Source organism: Sprattus sprattus, assembly GCF_963457725.1.
Source record: "Sprattus sprattus genome assembly, chromosome: 9".
Classification (NCBI taxonomy): Eukaryota; Metazoa; Chordata; class Actinopteri; order Clupeiformes; family Clupeidae; genus Sprattus; species Sprattus sprattus.
The window spans coordinates 25,346,959-25,373,662 of NC_137928.1; the positions used below are offsets into that span (position 1 = coordinate 25,346,959).

The window sequence follows — 26,704 nt, forward strand, 5'->3', positions numbered from 1 at the left end:
CTGACACACACTCACTTTTAAGAGGGGATACTCCACCGTTTTACTGACAGTCACAGCTTCACACTGAGAATGTACATATGATCCCCCCCCCCCCCGCCAAAAAAAAAAAAACACTGTCCAGGGGGAGCTACGGTGCACACAGTAGCAACCCTTACCATATACGGGACCAAGGGCCCACAGGGTCCCAGGTTCGAGTAATTTCCTACTCCCCGTATCTCACGCGTTCTTTTACTTTCCACACTATCCTGTCTGAATAAAGGATAAAAATGCACCAAAATACACCCATATATAAAACAATAAATAATAATAATAAAGAGATAAAATGTGTTAAATAAAATTCTGTTCATTCACAGGAAATGTATGTGAGCGCAGAGACACACAGAGGCAGGTTGGGCACCATTATGGCAAAGGTCACCTTTAGTGTCACAGGGGATTGCTACAGTCCTTGACTTTTCAACTCTAAATCAGACCGCTAAGTTCTCGGACGCCCGGGTTTTCCCTCATAGGGAAATTAATGTTTTTATGATGAGAACCTGGAGCCAAATGTAAGAGACACTGTTATTTCACCAAGTCTTCAAATATATGTGTGTGTGTGTGTGTGTGTGTGTGTGTGTGTGTGGGTGGGTGGGTGGGTGGGTGGTTGTGTGAGAGTGGGTGTATGTTTCCCCCGGGTGTTTTGGGCTTGTTGTCTGAGGTGACTGCGATAAAACATAGACGCCTTTGTGTGTCTGCGTGTTTATGTGTGTGTCAGTTGTGGGCCACCGTCGGACTTCAGTCTGACCACACACACACAATACACACACACAGACAAAAAACGTGAATATCCTGGCACTGTTGAGAACTAATAAAGATGGGAAGTCTGCGGCTTGTAGAATGCTTCAGCGTCAGCCCGGGCTGGCCAGGAGCAGCACACTCACTCAGCATTCAGAGGAACACAAACACAATTGTGGCTCGTATATGTAAAACAGTGCAAGTGGTCATATTTTAACATTTATGAGACCCCACTGTATGATTAACCAAACAAAAGGCAGCACAGGGGGGAGCGATTACAAATGCGGTATTCTTTGTGTGGGTCTGAGTGTATGTGTATGTGTGTGTGTGTGTGGGGGGGGGAGGTCTGTGTGTGTGTGTCCATTCAACCGAATAGAAGACACTTAACCATCAGATAAAAATGGTTTAAAAGAATTATAACACCTCAAGATCCAACGGCAGTGATACCACCATACACAGAGGAACTGTTGAAATAATGCACCAAGCATTGGACAACAAGCATATGGAATGAAATCCATTTCAAGCTTGTCAATATGAAGACCAGACTCAAGCATGGTCTGATGATGGTTGTATTCGCAGCTCAGTGTAAAGGTTAAAGGTACTGTGTGAAGGTCAAGGTTACGCAGAGGGTCACTGGGCAGCTAGACACTTCACTGTCCTGCACACACCTCTAAACCCTGACTCTACCATGCTCTGATGTTGGGGACAGACTCTGGCTATAGCCGGACCTTTGTGTCAGCTGAATCAGAGGATTATATTATCTCTACCCTAACTCAAGTCTGGGCCTTCCATTTCTATGTACCTTTTCTCTCTCCTCCTCCATAGACTAGACTTTTCTCACTTTACCTGTGATTCTTCTGTTGTCTCCTTTCAGTTTCCCCTCTTTCTCTCTCTCTCTCTGTCGGTCTGTCTCGGTAGCAGTGGAAAATCTGGAGACCGCACGGCAAGAAGGGAGCCTAATTACCTGCAGCCACCTGAAAGCTCCAAGAATAATAAGTGTGTCTGCAATTAAAAAAAGAATGAGTGGCATTTCTTCCTCCGCCTCACTCTTCTCTTTTATGCTTTGGCAAAACAAGAGATCCCATAGCAGCAGGGGGGAACTGGGAAGCACGAACAGACCACAGGTTCCAAAAATCACACACGCACGCACGAAGGGTCAGTGAGTGTGGACATAAAAACACTCATCCACATGTCATGACTACAACAAATTCCCATTCATCCACTACACACACACACACCAGTAGTCCGCCTGGTGTGAATGTGAAGCTGCTTTTTCAGTGAAATAATATTAACTTATACACATTTGATCACAGCTACTTCTGTTGCACCAACACCTGCCCAGACAAGAGGAGAGAAGTTAGAGAGAGCAAGAGGAGACATAGAGAAAGAGATTGTGCAGGACACAGATGCCCGATGTGTGCTCTGCCCTAGAAACAATTGAATACTGAGATATTGGAGAATATTTTATTAAAAAGTAAAGAAAAAAAATCCCTCTCCGATTCAACAGCCACAGCCATCCCCGACCCAACTATACATTATATAATTATCACAAAGTTTACATGTGGCAGTGATGACAGGTCGACTACACCTCCAACAGAATATAATAAACAGAATATTCTGATTGATTGAAAAATTGAAAGGGCAATATGTAATATTTCTGAAGTATCTTGTTCCCCTTAGAATCGTTTCTTCCCAAAGCCCAAGGCTAACCCAAGGCAAAGTTTCCGCAACCTCAGAATCAGATCCCTGCCTCCCGAGACCCATAAATACAGCTGAAAGAAAAACAACCAAAACAGAAAGAAAGTGAACAGAGCAGTTATAGACTTTAAGCCCCATTTGTCTGAATGAGAACATTTACATCAACAACCCCCCATACACCCCCCCAAAATGGACCACCCGGGCGCCACGTTCCTGCATTCCATGTCCTCCCCCCACCTTTCATCCGATTGGTCGTCGGGGAACATCAAGCACCCTCCTCTGAGATGGAACCTATAAAGTGTAGTTTTGGTAACCTTTTTGGACCAGGTGACGGGGTGGAAACAATTAGATTGTTGGGGTAACAACATAACATTGGAAAAGATACCTGAATTCTGGTCCCAACATTGGTCTCACTGCACCTGCATTACATGACAAACGCAGGAAGCAACTCAAAGTCAGGTAAAGGAAGTAATCGACTCCCCCCTTTGTTAATGCCGAGACTTCCCCTGGCTATCCCGTAGCTGATTGTATAAACTCCGGCTATGAAGCTTCTAATTAGATTCCATCAAGGAATCCATGTAAGGAACCAGGAGCAGCTCTTCATTAAAGCACTAATGCTTTAAATACACAAGCTGCCAGAACGCTGTGACAGCCCTTAATGCACCAATCTGTGAAAAGAGAGAAACTCTAAGGTTACAATGGTCTGTCTGACAGGGGACAGGGCTGTTGGGAGATGCTTGCGCTTATTAGGTGCTTGATATGAACACATCCTCAGGACCTAAACACAAAACCAAATGTGGTGTTAGTGCAACCTCTGCTGGTGAGCGAGGGAAAGGGCCACATAGCTACTGTAGAAGACTTGAGGTATTTCTTTTTCTATTTTAAGGAAGCTAACTAATGTTTTTTTTGGTGAGTGCGACTATTTTAGTGAGAAGCAGGTACGGTACGGTATTAGCACCCTAGCACAAGAGTTACATTTCAAACAATTCCCACCCAGCAATGGCTAAATATTTGTACAGACATCTCAACTAGAATTTGATGGATTAGACCAGTCGGTTCATGTTCGTGAAAGCACCATGTCGAGTTGGTACCATTGGCAAGTTTGTCAGCCATTTTGTCAACATTTCTTTTCCATTAATTATTGAAAAGCACTGCTAAAAGCGGCGTTGCCAAGACTTTTGAGGCCATCTTGAATTAATAGTGTTTAATCAGTGCCTCCCTCTTGGAGCGCTGTCCCAAAACCAGTCTAACCAATCAAGCTACAACCTCGCTCAGAAGCAGTCAATACACAACATGCACTGCAACATGAATCAAGATAATGAGATTGAAGTATATTATCTGCACTATATATACACACACATTTAGGTAGCAACTCACATAGTCAGGCTTTAAATTAGAGTTCAATGCACACTGAAAATGAACCAGCCCTGGTGGAATGAAAGTACTTCTACACCAACTGCGCTAAAGTAATGTGAATGTTAGCACGATCTACTTTACTCCTAGTTTGGTTTCCCCAATTTGTCTATACTGTTAGATAATGGAAAATGTAAGTAGGAAAATGGAGGATTCTTAGCAAAAAAAGATACTCATTGTGTCTTTATTGTCAAAAAAACAAAACAAAAATAATAAAACAAAAATGAAACAAAATAAAAACACTGGAGACTGATTAAGCGCAGACTGTTGATGCATACTTAAAGATTGACCATTTCAATTTTCCACAACTCCCTAATAACATGGATGATCATGGGCTAGGTTGGGGAGTGGAAGGGGGGAGGGGGGTGAGAGGAAGGATGAATTTGTGTAGAAAATCCATTATTACCACTTTAGCTAACCTGAGACGTGCAGTTGGGTTCTTCCGTGGTCCCGGTTCTGGAGAATCTCTAAAATGCTAGAACCGGTCGGTGCTGACGTGTTGGTCGTAATCCTGCTTTAGGTTCTTTGTCCAGCACCCAACAATATTGATGGAATAGCAAAACAATGGTAACATAACCAAACGAAGAACATAAGACCCAATCACAGAGACATTAGCCATGACACTGTGAGTTGACATAGGAGGTATTCACCATATAGAAAGAGCTAAGATTGAGGTTTAAAGGGGATCAAATTGAAAAAACAAAATAAAGTCCTTTAAGAGCTCAATGAGATCACTTACCAATTTTAGGGTTTTTCTTTAGTTTTGTTTTTTTTAAGTTTTTTCCACAGGAAATTTGCTTCCTCAGTTGAAAAAAAGTCACTGATAATAAACGCCATTACAAATATAAATCAGTTTTTCTTTGTCAAAATATCAACATAAAACCTCCCTGAAGCACAAAAAATAATACAAGAAATTGGGAACAAAAAAATCTACAACAGACAAGAGGGAGAGAATTCAGTCCAATTAAAGAGGTCTATGGGTGTGAGGCGGTTTAGGGCTCCAAATCTGACTTTTTGGGAGGAGGGGGAGGATAGACGGGGTGGGGTCGGGGTTGTTTACAAATAGCACAGGAAAAAGAAAACAAAAACAATAGGTAATAAAACAATAACATTATAACAAACACCCTGGGCCTCATGAAGAGCGTTTTTGTCGCTTGGAATGTCGCTGGCCGTCCTCGTCGCTGGCGACCACCGTCTCCCCCGCCCCACCGCGCCCCTTGCGACCTCGAGTTCTGCTGCGGCTGCCCCCGCTACCACGACGCGCCTCATCTTCCTCCTCCTCCTCGGCCCGCTCGCGGTAGTCCTTCCTCCCCCCGCCCCTCGCGCTCCTCCGCCGACCATCATCATCATCTTCATCCTCCTCGCTCTCGCTCCCCTCCTCTCCTCTCCTACTCCTGCCGCTGCCGCTGCGTTTACCCTGACGACCATTTGAAGCAGACAAGGAGGCTTTTCCATTCTGCAAGCCCCTCTTTTCCCTCCCCTTCTCCTCCTCCCCATCTTCCTCCCCCTCATCCTCCTGCAGGGCCTGGCTGAGGCGCTTGCGTGACCGGCGGCGCAGGTAGCTCAGGCCAGGCAGGAGCTTGTGCAACAGCTCGGTAAAGCTCTGCTCGGTGCGGCTGGTGCTGGTGAGCACGGCGCTGCCGGGCTGATTGTACTCCTCAGCGTTGGAGAAGACCAGCTTCATGTCCTCCAGGAAGTCCTGGGCTGTGCGGTAGTCACCCGCGCTCAGCTTGGCCTGCATGCTGCTGAAGTCCATGGGTTGGCTGATCACCTCCAGATAGTCCTCTGCCTCGTCTGGGGACACCGGCTCTCTGTGGGGGTCGGCAGAGGGAAGAAGAGTGAGCAGAGTGTGTGTGTGAGTCAAATACTGCCTCACTAAAAGGACAGGTGGGAAAGATGGGGTGATGTACACTGTACTCGATGTGAGTGTGTAAATGGGAGTTGTAGCCCTTGAGTGCTTGCTTGTTTCTGAGGGACCAGCTGTAGCTCTGTACCTGTACGTGTACGTGTGTGTGTGTGTGTGTGTGTGTGTGTGTGTGTGTTTACCTGAAGGGCCAGCTGTAGCGGTACTTGATGAGCTTCTGCAGAATCTCCTCACACTTCTCCAGCTCCACGGCTTGCCTGCGAGGGCCTCCTCGAGAGCTCTGCCGCACCTGCGTCATCACATCAGCCATCATTAATATCACATCACCAAACCATTAACATCACATCACGCCATCACATCAGCCACCATTAACATCAGATCAGCCACCATTAACATCACATCACCAAACCATTAACATCACATCAGCCACCAGCAACAATTAACATTACATCACGCCATCACATCAGCCACCATTAACATCAGATCAGCCATCACTAACATCCCATCAGCTAGGGCTGGCTGGTTTGACGGTATATACCGTGCAACCATAGAAATGGGTCTACCGGGAGAGATTTGGCTATACCGTTTCAACCGCTGTATAGTCGTATGTTGAAATCTAATCGATTTATTTTTAGATAATGACCTCCGAACTATACATCATCCCGCTTATTATACAGTTACTCGCCAAAACGATAGAGAAAAGACATACGTTTAAAATACCTCGAATGAATTTTTGCCGTTTTGTGATTTTCGCTTAGAAAAAAAAGTTTTTCAGGCAAATATAACTCTAAAGTTTCAGGTGTTTGCGTAGCAACCCATTCCTTGCTGACTTCAAGTTACAATTACTTTCCGTTACGTTAAATGACCGGACTACTTGCAGAATGATATGAAATATGTGAATAAGAAGCACAAAACCCGTTGCCAATGAAAGCGGTCATTACTTTTTCGCAAGAGGTGAAAATAAAGAAATTTGACAGGCAAACGTTGGGATGGCCCATTCATATCAACAGAACTTTTTTGAACATTCTGTAGAGCCTTATAATACGATACCCAGTACAATTTTTAAGCACATAACCTGAAAGGACTGTCATGCCTACTTGTCGAGTAATCCTTGGGCTGTTGGGAAAGACTCGATATAAAAAATATGGACTGAAGAGTGTCTAGTGTAGCCATTTATTTGCAGATTCTGTTCCACTTTTCTCAATGATGGTAAAATATTAGTAGTTAAAGAGGCACTATTTCGATAGTTCAGATTTATTTTCAGTATTTCAAAGTGAATGAGCTGTGGGAGCACAAGTACAGAAGAGCGTCTAGTAGATATTATCATAAACATCTGTCTATGGCGATTACAGCCTAACTTTTTAGTTTTTGGTACTCCACGTAGATCATAACAGGCTTTTAGCCAGGCATGCGTCCGTGCGTCTTTTGGACGCACTGTTCTAAAATAATAAGAAATTGGACGCACTACTTTTAGGCAGACGCCCTACAGACGCCTTAAGTTTTTCGTCCCATTTTCAGTCAGTCAAACTTTATTAAACGTGTTCACAATAACTCTCAACATTGTTCAAACGTTAATGAGCGTATTCACGTTGTAACACGTAAAACAACAGTCTGTTACCGCTATCAGGGGTGGCGAACCTGCGGCTCGCGAGCAGCTCTTTGCCGGCAGACGTGTGGCTCTGCTCCAGCTCGAGTGCTCACTCACTTTTCTCTTGGTGTACAGAATTTTCAGATTGTAAAATAAACATCTAAAATGCATATTTTGCACACAATATATTTGGAAATACAGACAGAAAGCCGATTTAAATGGGGTATTTATTCATGAATATTTTGTCATCACGCGATCTTGAGAGATGTCTTCAAGTAACGTTAATGTTTCAAACATGAAACATTCTAATGTGTGCACCCAGTCTCAGAGAGTTACAAGCCAGACTAGCAGTAGCTACTGAAAGAATGCCATGGATCCAGCAAAGCGTAAAGCTAAACGAAAATATGAAGATGAACACCGCTCATTCTTGCCTGAATGGGAGGAATTATTTGCGGAGCGAAATGGAAAACCCCTCTGCTTAATATGCCAGACGTCACTGTCTAAAGCCTCAAACTTGGAGCACTTTCTCTCCACACACAATGCTAACATAGCCCAGGAGTTCCTAAAGGCACAGAGCTGTGCAAGCACAAGGTACATACTTTGAATTGAAACGTCAGTCAGAGAAACAGACTCGGCTTTTTTGGAAATTAACGAAGTACTCTGAAACGGTCACGTTGGCATCGTATCATTTGTCATGGAATATTGCTTGAGCAAAAAGTCATATAGTGAGGGAGAGTTTGAAATTTGAAAATTGAACAGAGGATATCTGACATTAACTATAATTAGCACCTATCTCAGCAGATGTCTTCAATATGTTTATTTTTGTGCCATATTTTAAATCTACATTTGTTAATTTTTCTTCCTGAAACCCACTATTTAAAAAGGTTATTTTTAAAAAGGAGGCAACTGCTGTGATTAGGCTCTTCTCCAGGCACAGTCTGTTTCTCTGCTTTGTTTTGATCACAGTCATTGCAGAGAAGGAGTCCTCACATAAATATGTGGAGGCAAAGGGTAGTAGCTGCTCCTAAGCTTTCTCTCCCAGGTCAGGGTGCTCCTGCTTCATACATATCCAAAACAAAATCTCAGCAGATGTCTTCAATATGTTTATGCCATATAATAAATCTAAATTTGTTAATTTCTCTTCCTAAAACCCACTAGAGGACACCATTTAAAAGGTTATTTTAAAAAAAAATCTTAAATCTTAAAAACCTAGCTAAAAGCCTGGATCATAAACCCTTGAATATAAAAACGACTCAGTGAAATCGGTTGAGAAACACTGATGCAACGTGACTAAGGATTGCTCAGCGGTACCATAGTGTCCGCATTAAGTGATCCCACACTCACCAGCTCGTCAATGTCGGCAGGGCTACTGGCGCCTTTCTGTTTGCTGGAGCTGGATTTGTTGCTGGGCGTCGTCTGTTTCTTGGAAGAGGATTTTGAGTGGCTCTTCGAGCGCGAGGATGAGTGCTTGACCTTCTTACGCGGGCGCACTGCATGCAAAACACAGACACAGACACAGACTTCAGTCAGCAGGAGCCACAAGATGAAATGTCTGCTTGTCTTCTGAGCCGTGCTCAGGTGAGAAGGACAACCGAGGATCATAGGAGAACACACTGATCCAATGCATGGATGTGTGCCTCAACTTTCAGTAGTCTGTGCCTGCACCCATTATTAACTTACAGCTGTGTCCCATGGCTTTGTAGTCATTATCCTCTTCCTCCGAATCGTCTTCTTCCGACTCGTCCTCCTCCTCTTCCTCAGAGTCTTCCTCCTCTTCGCTGTCCTCGTTGTAGTTTCTGTGGGGAGAAAGACCAGGTCAGGGCCCTTTACTGCTAAGATCAACACTGAATGTTTAATTAGACCACAGATTATTATATAATGTATTTGTGTTGCCATGTAATTTATCATTACTATTATTATTAGTGCTGCCAAACGATTACAATATTTAATTGCAATTAATTGCATTTTTGTCATAGTTAACTCAAAATTAATCACGATTAATAGCAAATTTGTATCCATTCTAAATGTCCCTTCAATCATTTTTTTCCATCATTTTTATTTTAATGCTTTTATCAAGATGGAAAAGTGGATTGGCTTGCTTTATGCAATGTTTTATTTGATTGAAAAACAATATTGCCAAACAGTGCGGTACAGAATAAAATGGCTTAATATTTTCTTTTTTTCAAGTTTGCTGTGAACATAGAAGTCAGGCCTCTTATTTAAAAAAACAATGAACCGTAACAGTTAGGTTACCAATAAAAAGGTAAGCCTACTACTTCTGTGCTTTCAACTAGGGCTGGGCGGTATATCGATATTTGAGGTATATCGATATTTTTAAAAACGAGATATGGAATGAGACGCTATCGTCAACATCGATATAATTTCATTTCCGTTTAAAGTACAGCACATTTGTTCCGAATAACAGCCATTTCGAGCCGCGGCTGCCGCCTCCTACTCTGCTTCTGTCTCCCGCTCTGCCTCCGGCTCACACACACACAGACCCGCCCCCACTCACGTCACTTTTTTTAAATCCCCTACAGCGCGAAAATAATTTTCTGTTATGTTTGAGATTCCTGTCATGTTTTAAGTTACATTTAATTCAATTAAATAACATCACACAACGTGTGGCTTTGACTGAAACGTTGCAGATGCGTCTTTCTGTCATGGGCAAAATAAAGACTGGCAGGCATCTCATGCGCGACTGCGCTTTCGCTGGCTAGATCGAATCTAAACGACACGTAGGCCCGATTACCTCCAATATCAAATGAACGGACGGTAAAGATCCCTATGGCGAGGCTACGTGCAGTTTCGGTAGGTCGGGACGATTTATGAATTTTCCTATTTTAATGCAGCTGCCGTCACGTAAGTTAATGGTTATGCTGCGACTCATTGAAAATCTTGGTTACACTCTGCACCGCCCGTTGTCTCAACAGGATTGCGAACTTTGCAACTTGCTGCAGCTGCAGCTGCTTGGTCGGTCTCTTCCTCTCTAACTTGATCAGGCATAGTACGGTTTAAGTAGCATCACTGCTAATGTTAGTTAGTTAGCAAGTAGGCTATCTGTGGCTGACACCTGACTGACAGATACATTGTTGACGCACACTTTGTTGCAAAGTGTACATACATGTGATTTAAATTGGCTAAAAGGTTACATAGTGTACACTTACCAGGAACACAGTACGTCAGCCGTCAGTTTCAATACAAGTTGACCAGACTACTTGCTATGAAAGATGTGAAGCACAAAAACCGTTGCAAATGACAACAGTCAATTAACTTTACGCGGGTGTTAATCAAATAATCAAGGGAACTTTTTGGAACATTCTGAAGAGCTGTATAATTTGATGAGATACGTTAATGACATCACAAAAATATAACAGGCACATCAGCAACTTGCGTGATTCTTTTCATGTAGGTAGACTCCCAGATAGCAGGGAGAGGTTGGCCCAACGTCGGCAATGGTTGGCAACGTCGGCGTTGGAATTCCAGCCTTGGGCCAACGTTGAACCAACGTCAGCAGCTCAACCAATATCGTCAAAATGCAATGGTTGGGCAGTTGACGTTGGTTCAACGTTGGCCCAAGGTTGGAATTCCAACTCTGTGTTTTTTACAGTTGGAGTTGGAATTCCAACGTTGGGCCAACACTGACCCAACGTCAACTGCCCAACATTAATATCAAAATGCAATTGGTTGGGCAGCTGACGTTGGGTCCATGTTGGCTCAACGTCAGCTGCCCAACATTTTGATTGTGTTTTTTTTTAAGATAAACATATTAAAAGCATATAGCCTACTGGTGGCCAGACATTGTGATTCCACGTCTCTGTAAACACTTTCAGAATCTGTATCACTGCGTAACAATACAAATAGCCACGAGCTTATTTTAAAATCAAAAACCGTTAGCAGATATTGTGAACGGCCTTTGTCACTTTTTTCTGACTGTAGCGAGTCATTTCAATTTTCAACAAGTAATTTAAACTTTAGATCCACATTCATCAGTAAAGGTAGGAACCGTATCGTTAATTAACCACATAAGACGTACTATCGACTAGGTAACTGCAGCGACACACATTCTTGTCTACGCTAAGCGTGATTTTGTTAGCTGGCTAGCTACCCGTCATTTAGTTAGCAGCTGAGCTATCTCTCTACGGCTGGTGATCTGCGCTCTGTTCCATTTTCCCTACCTACCATCCTTAGTGTGAGTATGTAGGGTGTTCCGTTTTCCGATTTCCCATTTCCACGTCGAAAAGAAGTATACCCAAAGGACCCGTATCTGTACTCATAACGGTCAAAACGCTGAGTGTGGAAGCAGGGTACCCTGTCCATTCTCAACGGCCGCCATCTTGTCAACGTAGCGGAAGAGGCGGACCCAGGCAGAGCCGCTCAGCTCGAAAAAGACGAACGCGGGGCTTGTCGCGATCGTAATTTCCGGTAAGTGCATCACGGAGTATTAGATTTGGAACAGCACTCACCTGCTGAGAATCTGCGTACCTAGTGAGTGTGTACTGTGTACTGCGTATAAGTATAGGTACGGTAGGTACGGTAGGTAGGGAAAATGGAACATAACGCTGGTGTCCAGGGACAGCAGCAGCAGCATGGATGACGGCTCTGAAGCGGACTAGCCTACCAAGACTAATTTATTTGTGTGTTCGCTTGTTTTTTCTTTGCTTGCGTGTTGCCTACAATAAATGATTTTTACCTGTAGGTAACTGCTGTCTGTTTAAATGCGACGTCACTGAAAAAGAGAGCACAGAATGCCGAGTTGGAGCTTGCCAACGGCAACTATGTTATTATCGCGTCAAAAAATATCGATATTTATCTTATATCGACATTTTGCTTGAAAATATCGAGATATGACTTTTGGTCCATATCGCCCAGCCCTACTTTCAACCAGCTGCCTGTTGACATTTTCAGACATACAACAGTAAAGCACGCTTCTTTTGCACAACACAACTTTAGGTAAACTTTCAATTCAGAAGCTGTTTTATCATCCATTTCGCCGTATCGCGCTCACCATTCACGCAAAAGTAACTTTAGCCTACTACAAAGTTTCTTGTTTTGTTTGTTAATCGCACGATAAAAAAATTGACGGGGTTAAAATGGGTTGCGTTAATAACGCGTTAAACGAACAGCACTAATTATTATACAATAAGTATCATATTCGCTATTTGATACTTTATTCTTTTACCTCCTATTGAGTCCCCATATGCTCAGAACAATGGAATTCATATTCCAACAAAAAACTAAATCAGAGTGGCAAAATTCGGCATATGCAGAACATAAAAAAAAACTCCATGAAACTGGAATGAGCTGAAACTGAATGATCAACAAGGGCACATGGTCTTACCGTCCTCTGGTGCAGCGGCGGGCCACGGCAGGCTGACAGGCTGGGCACCGCCACTCCCCGGCAGGGATGCGGTATATAGCCGGCCGTAGGCAGAAGAGATGGAACGCCTTATTACACTCGTCACAAAGAATCAGCTTATCATCCTCTCCTGAGAGAGAAAGAAAGAGAGAGATAGAGAGATGAGAGAGAGAGAAAGAGGGGTGGGGGAGAAAGAGAGAGGCAGGGGGAGATGGAGAGAGAACAAGGGAGAAAAGAGAAACCTGTAACCTTGTGTTTGTGTGTGTGTGTGTGTGTGTGTGGTGTTTTCTTCGGTCTTCTTTACTTCCATTATCTGGTCACACAGCTTCATCGTCTTTCCCTCACCTCTCCCCCTCCCTTCTTTACACTCAGTTTAATGTTGATGATTCTTCAATAGAGATTCCCAGTTCATACATAACACTGTATTTTAAGGGTACTGGCAGTCTTGCTCCTTAGGCAAGACTTAACCCTCTCCCATATGAGTGTGACCTTTGCCCTGTGAACCCTGACCCTTGACCTGACCTGCTCTGGGGTGTTCTGACCTGAATCTCTGGTCATCTTCACCTGCACCTGCCTGACACTACTCAGCCCTGCCGACTTGGATGGTGTCGGGCCAATGTCCCTCAGCAGCACCACCTCACTCAGCCGCCTCCGCGGCCCTGCAGGGCAAAGGGCAGAGGGCAAGGGTCAGAGGCCACCCAGGTCTGAACCTCCACCCACAGAGGAGGGCGATCAACCTCCGTCCCTGTGGTAGCAGACTGCCTTTCCAAGATCACAGGGTGACATGAACTGAGTATAATGCTACTTCCAACCCTGACTACTAAGTACCTTAGACATGTCCCATGCACTGCTACCACCTAGTGGAGAAGGTCAGTAATGTCATCACAAGTTAACTGCTGGATTGTTTGTTTCGTAAGAACACGGAAATCCACACACACACACACACACACAGAGAGCGAGAGCGAGAGAGATCGCCAGCAGTATGAATGAGTTAAATCTACATAAATCACACACACCTTTTTTGCGGCAGACTTTGCAGCGAGCGTTCTCTGCGGACATGTCCCACTTGATGCAGGCATCCAGCATTCCCAGCAGCACGTGCATGCGGGAGAAGGTCTGCGCCTCGCGGATCGCCACTTTCCACTTCTCCACAGCTGTCGCCACCTACAGGTGAGACGACCACATTACAGCCAGAACATACTTCTCACAGTCAGGCATGAGCTACATGCTTAAATTATTAGCACAAGTTTACATCATACATAAAAGCATCAACAAGCTTACAGGTAGAGTCTTCAGTTCTAGCGGAAGTGAATTGTTTTGGAATCGCAGATTTCCCCATTAATAAGATGGCTGTCTATCAACTGTTACAAACATACCCAACTTGATATATACATACCAACAAATCAGGCCATTTTCAGTCTAGGATTTCTTTTAATAAATGGAATAAAAAGTTCCAGTACTTCCAATTGCCAAAACATGACAGGAGTCTTATTTGGCATGGAAGTGCTTTAAATAATTCCCGGGTCTTCTACTCCTCCCTCCCACTCACGACTTACCCGGGCCTCCTCTGCGATCCTCTTCTCCTCGTCCACCTCCTCAGCCTTGGCGCTCGGTTCCTCTCCTGCCTGCGTCTTCTTCTTCCTCTTCTGTTTGGGGGCCATGAAGCCCTGCAGGAACTTCTGGATGACGCCTTCCTGCAGCAGGATCACACACTCCCCAAAGTCCTTCAGGTTCTCCAGAGACCGCACCTATGACACACACACAGATCCAGAACAATTACAATGTTGGAATCATCTTCTATCCCGAGTCATCCAGAGCCTATCCTGTTCATTGCGCTTGAAAATTCTAATGTCAATTCTGGAACAGAACACAAAGAGCACAGTTGTGGCTGAATAAAAGGATTGCTTAGATGTTAACATTTAGTCATATGTTTTGTCCACCGTTACTTAAAAAAAAAAAAAAACACAGCACATGTGCCCTCCTTGACATCAAACCCTTAACCAAGGTGTTGTTGGCACCTTGCTCTGTATCGGTTGAACTACCACACCTTACAGCCAACCTGACCAGTTAAGCCAAAGTGTTCCTCTCTAACATTCAAACACAAACTCATAATCATCTCTACTGAGTGGGGACAGACGCCCACTCTGACTCCCCTGCCCAAGATGAGCCGCTTACCTTCTCCTCGAACTCTGAGGTGTCGTCCATGTAGCCCAGGCCGCCCTTCTGCAGGCGCGACGCCACCTCCAGGATGTCGCTGCGCATGTACTTGAGCAGCTCCTGGTGCCCGTCGCAGGTCTTCAGGCCCGGGTTGCCCTTGCGGGCCAGGTGGATGGAATGGAGGACGTCTTGGTACCTTGTGGGAGGGGGAAGGAAGAGGGTTTAGGGCTGTGTCAGCTGATATGATAGTTAGCAGGCCCGAATGACTGCAAACTGCACCAGGTTTGGTAAAAGTGTGTGTGTGTGTGTGTGTGTGTGAACGTGCATATTCACCGGTCTTGTAGTCGGTTCCTTAGCTCGCTCTCCCTCACTCCTTGTGCGTGCAGATTCTCCACCAACTCCTCAAAGTCCCGCGGTGTGTCACACACAAACCTTTAACACATACATGCAAACACTACAGTCACTGACAGAACACCTTTTCAACAACATCAACCATCATTTCATCAATAGTCAATACTCAACACTTTGAAAATCATTGTAAAACCCTGTTAAAACATTAGGTGCCTTTCCACTGCAGGAACCTGTTGGCCTTCAAGAGGCTGGAACGTTTGCAGGAACTGTCCACAGCTTGTTTTCCACCGTGGTGCAGGAAATACCGAATCTACAAGTTAAGTACACTTTGCTCTTTGATCGCAACGTCAATTTACGAGCACCATCTCCGGCGACAGCACCAACATTGAACAGCTAAACATAATTTCTAGATAATCAATTACCCGAGGGTGGCTTCATGGCAGCTGTAATTACTTGATGAATGAAGATACCAACCCCACTGTTGATTCATTAAAACCTATATTTAGAGGTACTAGAGGTTTTGCTTGCATGTTCAGGCAGTGACAGTAACCAAAACATGTTAACTCCTGAAGCTATATTTCCTTTGCTGCATTCACCACTTTACATCTGGTAAAAAATTATTCTTGCTAGTTTAAAAAAATGGCCAATACGTGTCAACCATCACTGCAAGCACCACCCAGCAGTTTCAGGGCTGTTCAGAAGTACCTACCGCAGACCCCACAAGGGCATATCCTATTGTTGGAACACACACAAAGGTTCCTGCAGTGGAAAACCACCAATGTTTGCCATTCAAGACACTCACTCTGACTGACACACACACACACACGAGACAGACGAGAGACAGACAGACAGACAGACAGACACACACATCTTACCAGAGGTTCTGACCCAGTTTGGGGACGGTGGTCTCTATGATAGCCTCAGGGGCGGCTGGCACCACCTGCGGGGCACCCTCGTTAGAGGCGCTCTCACTCCCCTCCTCCTTCTCCCCATCGGCTAAATTAAAGAAAAAAAAAATAAAACCAAGCCACAAGGGAAGAGGAGGAGGAGGAGGAGGGAAAGTTAGTCGCCTAGTAGAAGTGGACCAAAAATAAATCCTCCCTATGGTAATGGTTTGAAATTCTGGTTTGATTCTGAAGTAAAGAATATTAGAAATCGAGTCCCAGGGTAACACAGCACCTGGTATCAGACCAGTGGATCTGCCCTCTGCGTCAGATTCATTTTTTCAGTAAACCTACTGTGGCAGGTGAGAAGTCATGATCAGCTGATCTCAGGGTAAACCTTTCCCACTCACCTTCAGCGTCCTGCTCTTCCTCCTCTTCCTCTTCCTCCTTCTCAGGAGCAGGCTGGTCCTCAGGGGGCAGGGTGTAGTTGTACTCAATGCTCTCATGCACCCAGCCCTTCTCCACATAAAGACCTGGTACCACATCAGAGAACAGCCAGTACCTGCAGCGTGCGCACACACAGACACACACCAGACACACACCAGACACACACCAGACACACACCAGACACACATAGGTACGTCAGTCACCTTTGGAAGTAATAATAATAATACAAAATTTTGGCCGCCTATATAGCGCTTTTCTAGACACTCAAAGACGCTTTGATTAATAATTCATGTATGTTTACAAATACACACAGTGAGTCCCTAATTAGACCATTTCAACGCTTAAAACAAATACAATTGCAACTTTATGTAATACAAGTAAGACACACACAGCCCGCTCACTTATTGTATACACACATGTACACACACACATACACACGCACACACACAACCACGTGCCATCTGACATCGACATCTAGTGTAACCTCACACCCACTTCATAAATAGCACAGACACACACCCCTTTTCCATGTCCACGACTGAATGGATGACCTAAATTCTATCCATTGTACCCATCTCAGGTATCATGCTGTAGTAACATCTGGTGCTAGACCAGTGTGTATGTGTGTGTGGACTGTATTGTATCCAATGTGCATGAACTGGTTTATTATAAGAGTTTGTGGCGTGTGTGTTTCCCCTCACCGGTTGTGGTTGCGGTCAGTGCCCAGAGGTATTCTCCTCAGGGTGAGTTTGGCTTTGGAGATGCCTTCGTGGAACGCCCGTTCTGCTGAAGCCCGCTGCTTCCTGATTCGCTCCTCCTCTGCCTCCCGCTCCATGCGCTCTACAACACACACAGGCACAAAGGTGTGCATACACATCAACATAGATCACATCCCACACCATCACAAGCATTCAAACACCTGCACACACATATGTAGACACACAGCAGCAGAGACCATCTCACACTGATGTGTTCCAATTGTATTTGAAAGTCGGAATTTCTCAGTAAGTCAAAACATAAAAATAAAAAAAAATGCGCCTGAAGTCAGAATTCCAACTCGGAAAGTTGGACAAACCTCACCAACCCCATTTTCAGAAAACCAAGATGGCTGCCCCCACGCATCTACTTTCTTAGCACTTCTGCCTGTTCCATACTAAAGCAGTCGTACAGAGTACTATCCAACTTCTGTATGGACATGTTATGGCGTTTATGTGTGCAAAGTACCACGTAATGTGCCGTCACTAGTATTGCTAACATCTGGTCACATCTACAGTTTCTATTGTGTTTGTTTTTCAACTTTTTGCTGGAATGCAGTCAACCCAGGTGTCATTCAGACTTCCAAGGTAAATGGTATGCACCAATACACTTCTGCATTCATACATATGTATATGATCAGACGCATGTTGGCAATTCCAATCCCCTCGTGCTTTACACTCCTTCTCCATCTTCCTCCCTAGTTTTCCTCACCTTTGTTTAGTCGGTCATGCTCCTCCTTCTCCTTCTTGGCCTGGATGGACATCAGCCTCCTGCTCTTCACCGTGCTGATCATGTCCACAGGCTCCGCCTCTGCAGGGGTAGTGGCAGGCTCCACCTTCACCTCCTTCTTGACCTCCTTCTTAACCCCGCCCTCCTTCTTTACAGCCGGTTTCTCCTTCACCTGAGGCGAGTCTCCTACCGCTCCGCCCTCCACCTCCACCTTCACCCCCTGACCTTTGGCCTCCATCTGCTCCTTGCGGCGCTGCTTCTCTGCCCGCTTGCGGTCGTTGACCTCCTTGAGCGAGGCCAGGCGCTCCTTCCAGAGCTCGGCGGAGCGCTGCTGCATGGAGTCCACGTGGTCCTCCACGGAGTAGGTCATGAGGATGCGGTGGCAGAGCGCCACCAGCAGGCGCAGCTTGTCCGGCGGCGGGAGCTCGAAGACCTCGCGTGTTTCCAGCTGCTCCAGGAGCTCTGCGGCCATCACCTCGTCGAAGCCGACCAAGCCTCCGCCGGGCGGTCTGCCGCCGCCCCACTCCTCGGAGCCGCGCGCGCTCTCCTGGTCCAGGCCGTCGCTGGGGCGCAGGCAGAGGCGCACCAGCTCGGAGGTGGAGTGCATGGTGAGGGGAATCTCGGAGAGAGGCATGTCCAGCTCGCTGTAGCCCTCGGCCAGCTCGTCCTGCAGCAGCGTCTGCAGCAGCACCACCAGCACGCGGCTCATGTAGAGGAAGCCGTTGCGCTCGCCGCCCAGTGCCTCTAGCAGCGCCGCGGCGGTCACCGGGTACTGCTCGTCGGGCATCAGCAGCCCTGCATAGCAGCTCAGGAAGTCCGCCACCATGGCCACGTCCCCGAACAGCTCGTTGGGCAACCCCTCGGGCATCTCCACGGGTTTGAAGGGGGGCAGCGGCCGGCCCGTGAGCTCCTGGTCCTCGAAGCGGCGCTGCTGTTCGCGGCGCACCTGCATCTCCTTCTCGCGCCGCTCCTTGGCACGCTCACGCATCTTCTCCTTGAGCTCCTCGCGCCGACGCCGCAGCTCGGCCTGCCGCTCCTCCTCGCTCATGGCCGCCCAGCGGCGCTTGGCCTCCAGGATCTCCCAGCGCTTCTGCACCAGGTCTCGCAGCTCCTCGGGCAGCCGCCCGCGCTCGTCTGCAGACAGCGCCTTGGCCGCCTTGGACATCAGCGAGGAGAGCGCGTTCTTGCGGTCCTCACGGCCCTTGTTCTCCTTGTAGTAGCGCAGCAGGTGCAGGGCCATGGGCGGCAGGGGCTTGGCCAGTTTGGGGGTGGCCCCGGAGCCCGTGCTGCGAGCGCGTTTCTTGGGGCTGCCGCTGGCGACTGGCGAACCCTTGGCCAGCTGCAGCAGAGTCATCTGCTTCATCTTGGGCTTCTTGCCGCCTGCCGACTTATCGTCCTTCTTGGAGGACTTCTGCCCGTTGACGCTCTTCGTGCCACTCTTGCGGCTCTTCTTGCCGTCAGCACCCAAGGACTTCTTGTCTCCGGGTTTCTTGGAGACCCCTCCTTCTGCTTTGGGTGTGCCCGAATTCTTCACCTTTAGTGGGGAGCCGTTCACCTTCTTCTGTAGACAGTGGAAACACAGGTCAGCCTGTTCCTCTACATACACATACAGAAATTCTAATGCACTTCATATAGATCTTTTCCCCAAGTATATATATATATTTTTTAAAGATTTATTTTTGGGCTTTTATGCCTTTAATAAGATAGGACAGTAGAGAGAGACAGGAAGTGAGCTGGAGAAAGCTCGGGAGAGGGATTGGGAAATGACCGCAAGCCCATGGGTATTCCGACCCATTTATGGTACAGGGCTGCCACAGCTCCCCCCCCCCCACAAGTATATTTTGATCGAGTTTCCTTATATAAAATATTAAACAAAACCAGTTTGTTGACACTGGGCCAATTTACAATATTCATGCAAGTTGTACTTTTCTTCATCATTATCATTATCAACTTTATCATTCGACTGTCACTCAAAACTTTAATTTATTGCCAGTCCAATAGCAACATCAGCTTGGCGACTTGTGACATATGCCCTTTGACCTCCGACACATACCTGCATGTGTCCCCAAATTGTAGGACTGAGAGGCATTGGGAGAGAGTCTTTCTTTTTCTTCTTCTTTTTCTCCTTCTCTCCCTTCTCACTCGGCCCGTCTGCCTCGGCTCCCGACTCTGAGGTCTTGAGCTTCTTGCTGGGTTTGCCTTCTGGGGAACTCAGGCTCTTGCGTTTGGACGAGGGGTTCTCAGCCAAAAACTACAAATACACAAATTTAGCATGTTTAACAGTATGAACATTTTATCTTATTGATAATTTCAACATGTTCACATCCAAGAGCTCAGACTTTCACAGCCAAAAACTACAAAAGGCACTAATTATCAGCATCTAGCATGTCCAGCAGGATTAACTAAAAAAAGAATATAGTTTTACCTATAATTCAACATGGTCCTCTAAAATCTTATGAACACATCCATTTTCCGTACATTACAACACTAATACAATCATACATAACACAACTGTTCTACAATATCCAACTGCACTTCTACGTCTTCGTCTTCTACGTCTTCAGACATTATCTGGTATCGCACCTTGTGTGGGTCGAGCAGGAAGTCGCTGAACTTGCTGGGAAGGCTGAACTTCTTTACCAGTTCGTCCTCCACCACCCAGGGGGCGCTCTCTCCCGTGCCCAGCCGCAGGGCGTTGTGCCGGATGTAGTAGCGCATGATCTCCTTGTTGGGCGGACGTTCCGTGCGGAACAGGCTATCAACAGGAACGTCGCTGATGATCTACAGAGAAGAAAAAAGTGAGTTCAGCTTCAATGTCATGATTGTTTTCATACTCTGATAAGTAGACAAAGTTATCACTTAAGTGCTGAAAAGATATCCACACAACCCCAACATAACTGAAATATAAACTGTCAAAAAGCTACACATAACAATAATAATAATAAGTGTCTTGTGTTTACTTTTGATTTAAGGTCTCACCTTTTCCTCATTGAGCAGTTTGACATCATACTTGTGTGGCAGGAACTTGGGCATCACCCATTTCTTCTTCTCTTCTTTCATACTGGTAGGCAGTTTCCGTGGTGACCGCCTTGCACGATCACCTATGGCAACACAGAATAAAGCGCTCACTTAATAACAAATCCAATTCAACAAACACACATCTGCCCATCCTTTCTCACCACTTTACCATGATCCCTCAACATACTGAAGAGCGTCTGAAAACATGCTTGCGTTCATTTCTATTTCCCCCTCGACTAAACAAAGTAAGTAAACCACAGCCAAACACTATTCTCTTTTCTTCCAACAGTGAAACAGTTGCAGGGCCATGATTGGACCCTTTGATGGCATTCCCGATGGCTATAGTAAGGACATAGCCAAAATCTGCGATAACAAATGTCCCACTTAATTTGTGTCTCTCACACACTCTGAGTCTTTCTACATGGCAATGTGTGTGACTCACAGAGGCTGTCTCGTCGGCCCTCCTCTTCCTTGGCCGGTTCCTTTTTCTGGTTCTCCTGACTGGCGTTCTCCTTGTCGCTGGAGGGCGAGTCGCAGGCTCCCTCCAGCTTCTTCTCACCAGCCTCCTCCGGAGGGGTATCCAACGGGTGCACCTTAGTCACCTTCACCTTGAGGCTGTTGTCCTTCCCAACCTGTAGGGGGCGACATTATATGACAGACAGGGAGGTGGACAGGACAGATGAGTAAGCAATGGAGATGTTGCAGATGAGAGGAAAGGGGAGGGAGAGAAGAGGAGGGAGGAAAAGTGGGAGATTGTTAGGTGTTGTTGTGAGATAAGGCTCTGGGGATTGCTAGAGTCTGCTGCAGAGTTTTACTCTTTGGAGCAGTATTTAGAGATTCCTCAAAATAGTTGTCAGAAATTCTGGGTCAGTAACATTTGGCATGTCGAGGAACCCTCTGATTTAAACACACTTTGTTGGTTTCAAGTAGTTGCAGGTCGTCTTGTCGCAAATCTTTGGTCTGAACCAAAGACAACTTAGAGCCACTTTGTGCCATGTCACAATGGCGGAATTATATTCCGTTTGAGACTGATTGTGATTTGACGCTGGTCAGGTGCTCACCAGGAAGTCACACTCCTCGTCCACAGCGTACTTGGTGAGGATCTCCACCCAGACCAGATCCACAAGTTTGTCCAGAGAAACGGTGTTGTGGTGCACGATCTCCAGCACTGGCTTCTCAAACCAAGGATTGTACTCCTCTTGAAGCCTAACACACAGACAGACAGACAGACAGAGAGACACACACACACATTATTAAACATTTTGCAAAAGCGTTGAGAAAGTCTCCTACATTTGTAGTAAGTGAAATGGTATTATGAAAATTATCCTTTTTAAAATACAATAAAACAAACAAAGAACAACTTCCAAACTCAAGGGAACACTTCAGTTGGCTACTTTTTAAATAAAACTATCATCAATACACTTTAAAATTCAGTTGTGCTCTTGCTTTCTGTCTTGTCATAAGCTGCCGCTAGAGCTCTACTCCACAAACTTCACAAGCATTGGAGAACAGCTTTTCAGTAGTCTCTCAAAAAAGGTCTGCAGTTCCTTGGATTGGCCAGAAGGGTGTGCATTGTGCCCTGTGAGCACTCTGCTCTCCTCCAGTAAAAATAGCAGCCTTTAAATAAGACGGCTGATCCTGCCTGTGTTCCTGACTGCGCAGGATAACCATCACTACTGGGCCCATGCCCTCTGCCACCAGACTGAGAGCAGGAGAGAAGCACATCATGCTAGTAAAGAAAGATAGTCAGACAAAGAAAGACAAGATATGCTCTTGAGTGCGTGTGAGAGAGAAAGATGGGCATCTCACACTACAGAACCAGAGAGAGAGAGAGAGACAGAGACACAGAGAGAGAGAGAGAGAGAGAAGTGTTTGGGGGGCAGCCTGCATAACAGAAAGGCAGAGGTAAGAGGAAAGGACAGGGGAGTGAGAGGGCATGCACGCAAGGCTTGAATAGCAAGGGTGCCCATTTGAGAGCGTACCCACTGCCAGGAAGTGGCAATAGTAGAGCGAGTCAGCTGCATACAGCTGGTTAACAAAGGGCTTTTGATGTTGTTGCTGTTTATAAAGTAGTTGTGTTTTTTTGTGTTGTTGTTGTTGTTTTTCTTTATCAGTCAGAAAATTCCTGTGATAAATTTAGAGCAAAGCATTTCAGGCGATCTCCACTGGATTCTGTTCCGAGTCTGACTCAATCTGCACACCCTGTAATTAGATTGGAGGGGAGGGAAACCACGAGCCAGCCAATGACAGCACAGGAATGAGGTCATGTGAGTTGGAGGACAGAGGAGGAAAGGGAGCCAGCAGCTGATCTTTCCCGGTCTCTTTCCCTGACAGAACACCACTGCTGCACAGTGAAGCCTTCACTTCAAACTGAAAAATTAACAGCCGCATGTAGAGGCCTACTTTTACTAATGAAAGCCCTCCAAGTCCTCCAAATCACAGAAGACTCAGAGGAAGACATATAAATAGAGAGGAAGAGGAAAGAAGAGAGAGGAGGAGGAAAGAAGAGGAAAGTAAGGAAGAGGTAGAAAGAGAGAAAAGCAAAGCCAGGCAGAGGAGTGGAGAGACAGCTATGACTCAGAGGAGTGTGAATCTCTGTATCGGCAGGACTCCACTAACAGCTTCACACTTGCATTTATTTTCCCCGCTCCCTTTCTTTCTTTCTCCCTTGTGTACTCACAGCTCTGTGACTTCCTGTTCTTCCTCCCAGGCCTCCTTGTGTGTGAGCTGGTTGCTGCCCGTGCTCTTGCATGTCCAGATGCGCTCCTCATACCTCAGCAGACGGGCCTCGTACTCTCTGAGAAGGGTGGCTGTCAAGGATACACTCCGCAAAACAAAAAACATACGCACACACACAAAAGCATGCGAAGTCCACACACTCCAGCAAACAGGACTCTGTTCCAAAGCACTGACTCTGACGTTTGCCAACTATTTCAGTTAGAACACAGTTCCTACTCATGTTGTCATAGGCATAGCAATGGATGACGCACAAACATTCTCTTCACTGCATTATTAAGATCAAACATGCAAATACGTATAGTCTTGAGTCTTCGGGATTATGAGGGAACTTGTCCCTTTGGATGTCGCTGCTGATCTGACATTTTGGTGGTGCTACCCATCCTGTGAGGATTTATCCTGTCCATCTTAAATGCCATGTGAAAAGACAGTATTTCTGCTATGAGGTACACATAACACAATATCTGTCTTTCCACCAACTTACATCCTCAGCCATCCTCCAATTCAAACCGTTTCTGGTAAACAAATAACAGCCAGCACTTATTAGCGCCGCTGTGTGGCCCTGAGAGGTAGAGACGAAGACACGGCGCGGGAGAGAGTGGAGAGAAGAGGCGCTCATTCATAATTGATGCAAATGAGTAGCGGAGCAGCGGGCTCAATAATTAAAGGCCGTCAGGGAGGGCCCCGCGGTCCTCGATGTGTAGTATGTACGACTGAGCAGTGTTTAAAATCTGGGAAAAGTACTCTCCAACTATTATCCTCAACATACAACGGTGCATGTACAGTTGTACTGAGTAAAGCGCAAATTAAAGCCGTGGGAAATATTATATTCACTATTTTGAATAGCAACCAAAGATGAGGCCACAAAGCCGCAAAAATTGTCACTGGACCCCGGTGGCAACAAGTACAGTAATGACAAACTCACGTGGCACATCGACAACCTTTGAAGCGCCACCACTATAGATGCTCGGGTCACTTCCAAAGACACCACAAACTTAATGAAGTGTAACACAATTGTATTGTTTCCCGTCATCTCTCAACGCTATTCCCGTTTTAACATAACTGAGTGATTTAGCCAGGTGTGCGTACAGTCAAACCTCTGTACCAGCACGTTACTGATGGCGCTTTCCGGGATGTAGCCGGTGAGGAAGCAGAGCACCCACATGCAGACATTTCGTCGGTAGTTTAACAGCTAGCCAACGCTAAGTCTGAGAAAGGAATGTAGCATGCTGTCAATTGAGTATAAGCACACACTGTGCTAGCGATTCAACTCGAGTCCGTTTAAGTCTTACACAAGCCTCCACGATGGATACTGTGGAGCTACGCTAGCAAACAACTGAGCTCGCCAGATTCGTGTCATTGCTTTACACTGCGTGACGCTTTTGTAACAGTTAGCTTCTTAGCTGATTGCTTAGCTAATGGGTAGATAAACAAGCGAAAACGGCGCAATTAGCAAGCATGTCATCTTTGGTTTACAAAGTGTGAAAGGCTAATGCATATCGGTGTGTTCAAATCAGCATCCACGTGAGGGTACATTAACCCCTGGGAGTGATACACTTGACCCAATGTTAGCCAGTTAGCTTAACAACGGGTCGAGACAAACCTAGCTTGCTAACTGCATAGCAATGCTAATCAGGAAAAACAACCACAAAATGTCCAGTTCGTCCCGATAGACATCACAAAACCCATTTAGGTTAAAATAAGTCACAAGTGGAGAGAAGTGTTTTTAACGTGTCACTTGGGCGGCAGTGGCTGCCTGATCGTGCCCTGGTTCAAACAGAAAGGATACTCTTTGTTCCTGAAGGCCTCTTTAGTATGCTCGATGATGTAGACGTTTTCTCCTGGGCCCGGCGGCTCCGCAAGCGGCTTAACCAGTGGGTAGGGTTTCCGGCCCAACAACGGTGCCATCGTGGGAGAGAGACGGCAGCGGTGGCAACTCAATAAATAAACCTCCTTTGAGCACACAACTCCACAGAAATACGACACACAAACTTTGCATGTATTCCAGAATCCCACGTTATCACAAATCGCTTCCCACGTTTCCCGAGCATTCACTGTGTGACTAGCACCCAGCTAGGCTAGCATGCTAGTTCGCCCGATTTCTGAAGCAAAACAATAACACTGCTAACAGTTACATCTCCTCCTTGTTCTTCTAGTATGGTGGATCTGTGTTTGTGTCATAGTTCTATTGTGTCCATGTAGTTTCAAGTTAAAGTGTTCGGATTGGTTCCAGTCTTCAACTGTTCCGCTGTTCCGCGGAAACTTCGCTCATACGCCGGGTAGGAGAAGCAAGCCTTTCTAAATTGTTCAATTCGCGGGGACAGCAGAGGCGCCCGTCAGGGGGTCTGGCGCGCTTTCTTCTCCAGTCTACGCAGACTCGGCCTTTTCCCAGACAGAAGCTTCTGTCAGTTCTTCACAAATGTCCGTGAATCAGATAGTCTCTGAGATAGAAATTGTTTATAATGTTAATAAATACAAAATAAACAGGAGGTTTAATACCTGATTGAAAAATGGCGGGAGTTCCTACTCCGCCGGCAACATTCCGTACAACCCCAAAACTCCGTTACCCCGGCAGCAAGTAGCGTCGTATGGATTAAACCCGCCCACAGCAATATTCCATTGGGTAAATAAAATCTTCACATTTAGCGCTAGTATTTCATTGGCCTTTCGTATTGTCCGTTGAAGTGTTTAGACCGCCCCAAGAGACATAACCCACGCCTCTAATAAAGAAAACAGCGTTAGCGGAGCCCGTCTAGTTTGAAAAGCAAGGTTAAAGGTCAGGTGATAGAGAACTTAAGTCATTACACTATCTATAAATATTGACTGCCAGATCACCAACTAGATTTTTTTTGGTTTATTTGTGTCAGGCTCCTTTGAGTCTTACTATCTAAAAAACTAAATAATATGTCACAAGGAGATTCAACCCATTCCAG

General features: G+C 45.9%; 1 protein-coding gene across 2 annotated transcripts; it reads right to left on the bottom strand.

Annotated features, from left to right (window-relative positions):
* Window positions 1–4,131: 4,131 nt before the first annotated feature.
* Window positions 4,132–26,201, bottom strand: baz1b (bromodomain adjacent to zinc finger domain, 1B). Of its 2 annotated transcripts, XM_080844425.1 has the most exons (20): window positions 25,561–26,201; window positions 23,716–23,832; window positions 22,097–22,241; window positions 21,478–21,667; window positions 20,997–21,118; window positions 20,601–20,798; window positions 20,071–20,268; window positions 18,000–19,578; window positions 17,234–17,372; window positions 16,496–16,647; window positions 16,077–16,197; window positions 15,184–15,282; window positions 14,869–15,046; window positions 14,250–14,441; window positions 13,710–13,857; window positions 12,676–12,823; window positions 9,015–9,130; window positions 8,679–8,824; window positions 5,929–6,035; window positions 4,132–5,693 (listed from the first exon to the last, which is right to left on the bottom strand). In XM_080844425.1, the coding sequence occupies exons 1-20, from the start codon at window positions 25,677–25,679 to the stop codon at window positions 5,015–5,017; spliced, it is 4,893 nt and encodes a 1,630-aa protein (XP_080700551.1). In that variant the 5' UTR covers window positions 25,680–26,201; the 3' UTR covers window positions 4,132–5,014. The 2 variants fall into 2 exon arrangements, with proteins under 2 accessions (XP_080700551.1, XP_080700552.1); XM_080844426.1 differs by lacking the exon at window positions 8,679–8,824 and having other exon boundaries at window positions 5,567–5,693.
* Between the last annotated feature and the right edge of the window lie 503 nt (window positions 26,202–26,704).